The sequence below is a fragment of the Cyprinodon variegatus genome, unplaced genomic scaffold, assembly GCF_000732505.1.
Source record: "Cyprinodon variegatus isolate N-32 unplaced genomic scaffold, C_variegatus-1.0 Scaffold72, whole genome shotgun sequence".
NCBI lineage: Eukaryota > Metazoa > Chordata > Actinopteri > Cyprinodontiformes > Cyprinodontidae > Cyprinodon > Cyprinodon variegatus.
Window position 1 is genome coordinate 1,611,580 of NW_015150525.1, and position 1,300 is coordinate 1,612,879.

At 40.7% G+C, this 1,300-nt stretch overlaps 1 protein-coding gene across 1 annotated transcript in view; it reads right to left on the reverse strand.

The window, feature by feature from the left end:
* Positions 1-1,300, reverse strand: part of LOC107083315 (podocan-like protein 1) — an 18,741-nt gene that overhangs the window by 6,300 nt on the left and 11,141 nt on the right. Inside the window, exon 4 of the mRNA XM_015372439.1 lies at positions 975-1,291. Within this exon, the coding sequence (XP_015227925.1) occupies positions 975-1,291 (317 nt within the window). The remainder of the gene's footprint in view (positions 1-974; positions 1,292-1,300) is intronic.

Below are 1,300 nucleotides of genomic sequence, written 5' to 3' on the forward strand. Positions count from 1 at the left end.
TTTGTTGTTCTACAGGTTACATTCTTTTCAAACTGGGTTTTACAGATCACATTTCACTCTTCACTCCTTGGGGCGGGCTTTCCCCTCATCTGGGGAGCAAAGGCGCATTTCTATTGGTCAGAATGGACGCTAGCAACAACATTTTTATTTGTCAGGAGCATTGGTATTGGAGTATTGGTATTGAAGTGAAGATAATGTGATCAGAAAAAGACAATTTAAAAAGAATGAAATTCATAAAAACTCCAGTTGAAAAACTGGAATTAAAAAAATAAAACCTTTAAAACAAATAGGAAAATAAAGATTGAAAAAAAAAAATGAAAATTTAAACCTTTTTTCTCTTAGGAGTTCCATTTCTTGATTGCATTTTCTTCATATTTCCATTTACACAACATGTTATTTTCCTGCAACAATTATACAACAAAATTCCCTCCATACAGCTGCTACCGAAAGCTATAAAGGGATAGCTCAGTATTTTTAAGATGTAAATCTGTTTAAAGGTTCTGTCAGACCATTTTCTGCCAATATTTAAAACCTCATCTTCTTTCAGACTTTCTGATATTTGTTTTTCAACTATAAGATAAACGGAAAACGTATTCTTCTATTTACAGTTTATCTCATGGTTTGGCTCATATCTTGAAACAGAAATTACATTCTAAAAACTTGCAGATCATTTTTCAAAACAGTTTTACAGTTTAGCAAAACACAATAGTTAACTTGCAAAAGCTCATATCTCTTCCAAATCTAAAAACTTTTCCTTCTACCACCATCGCCATCCTCCACTATCGTCATACCCGTGACCACACTCTTTATCCTCCTGACCACATCATCATCCTCCTGACCACCATCGTCATCCCCCTGACATCCGTCTTTAATCCCCTGACCACCCTCACCATCCTCCTGACTACCATGTTCATGCCCCTGACCACTATCTTCATCCTCTTGACCACCGTCATCTTCCTACACGGTCGTTATACTAGACGGTCGTCATCCTCCTGACATCCGTCTTCACCCCCCTGGCCACCATCATCATCTTCCTGACCACCATTGTCATCCTCCTGACCTTCATCGTCATCCACAACCGTCGTCATCGACCTGACCACTATCTTCATTCCCCTGACCACCATCTTCATCCTCCTGACCCCCATCTTCATTCCCCTGACCACCATCTTCATCCTCCTGACCCCCATCTTCATTCCCCTGACCACCATCATCATCCTCCTGACCACCATGGCCTTCCTCCTGACGACATCTTCATTCCCCTGACCACCATCTTCATCCTCCTGACCCCCATCTTCATTCC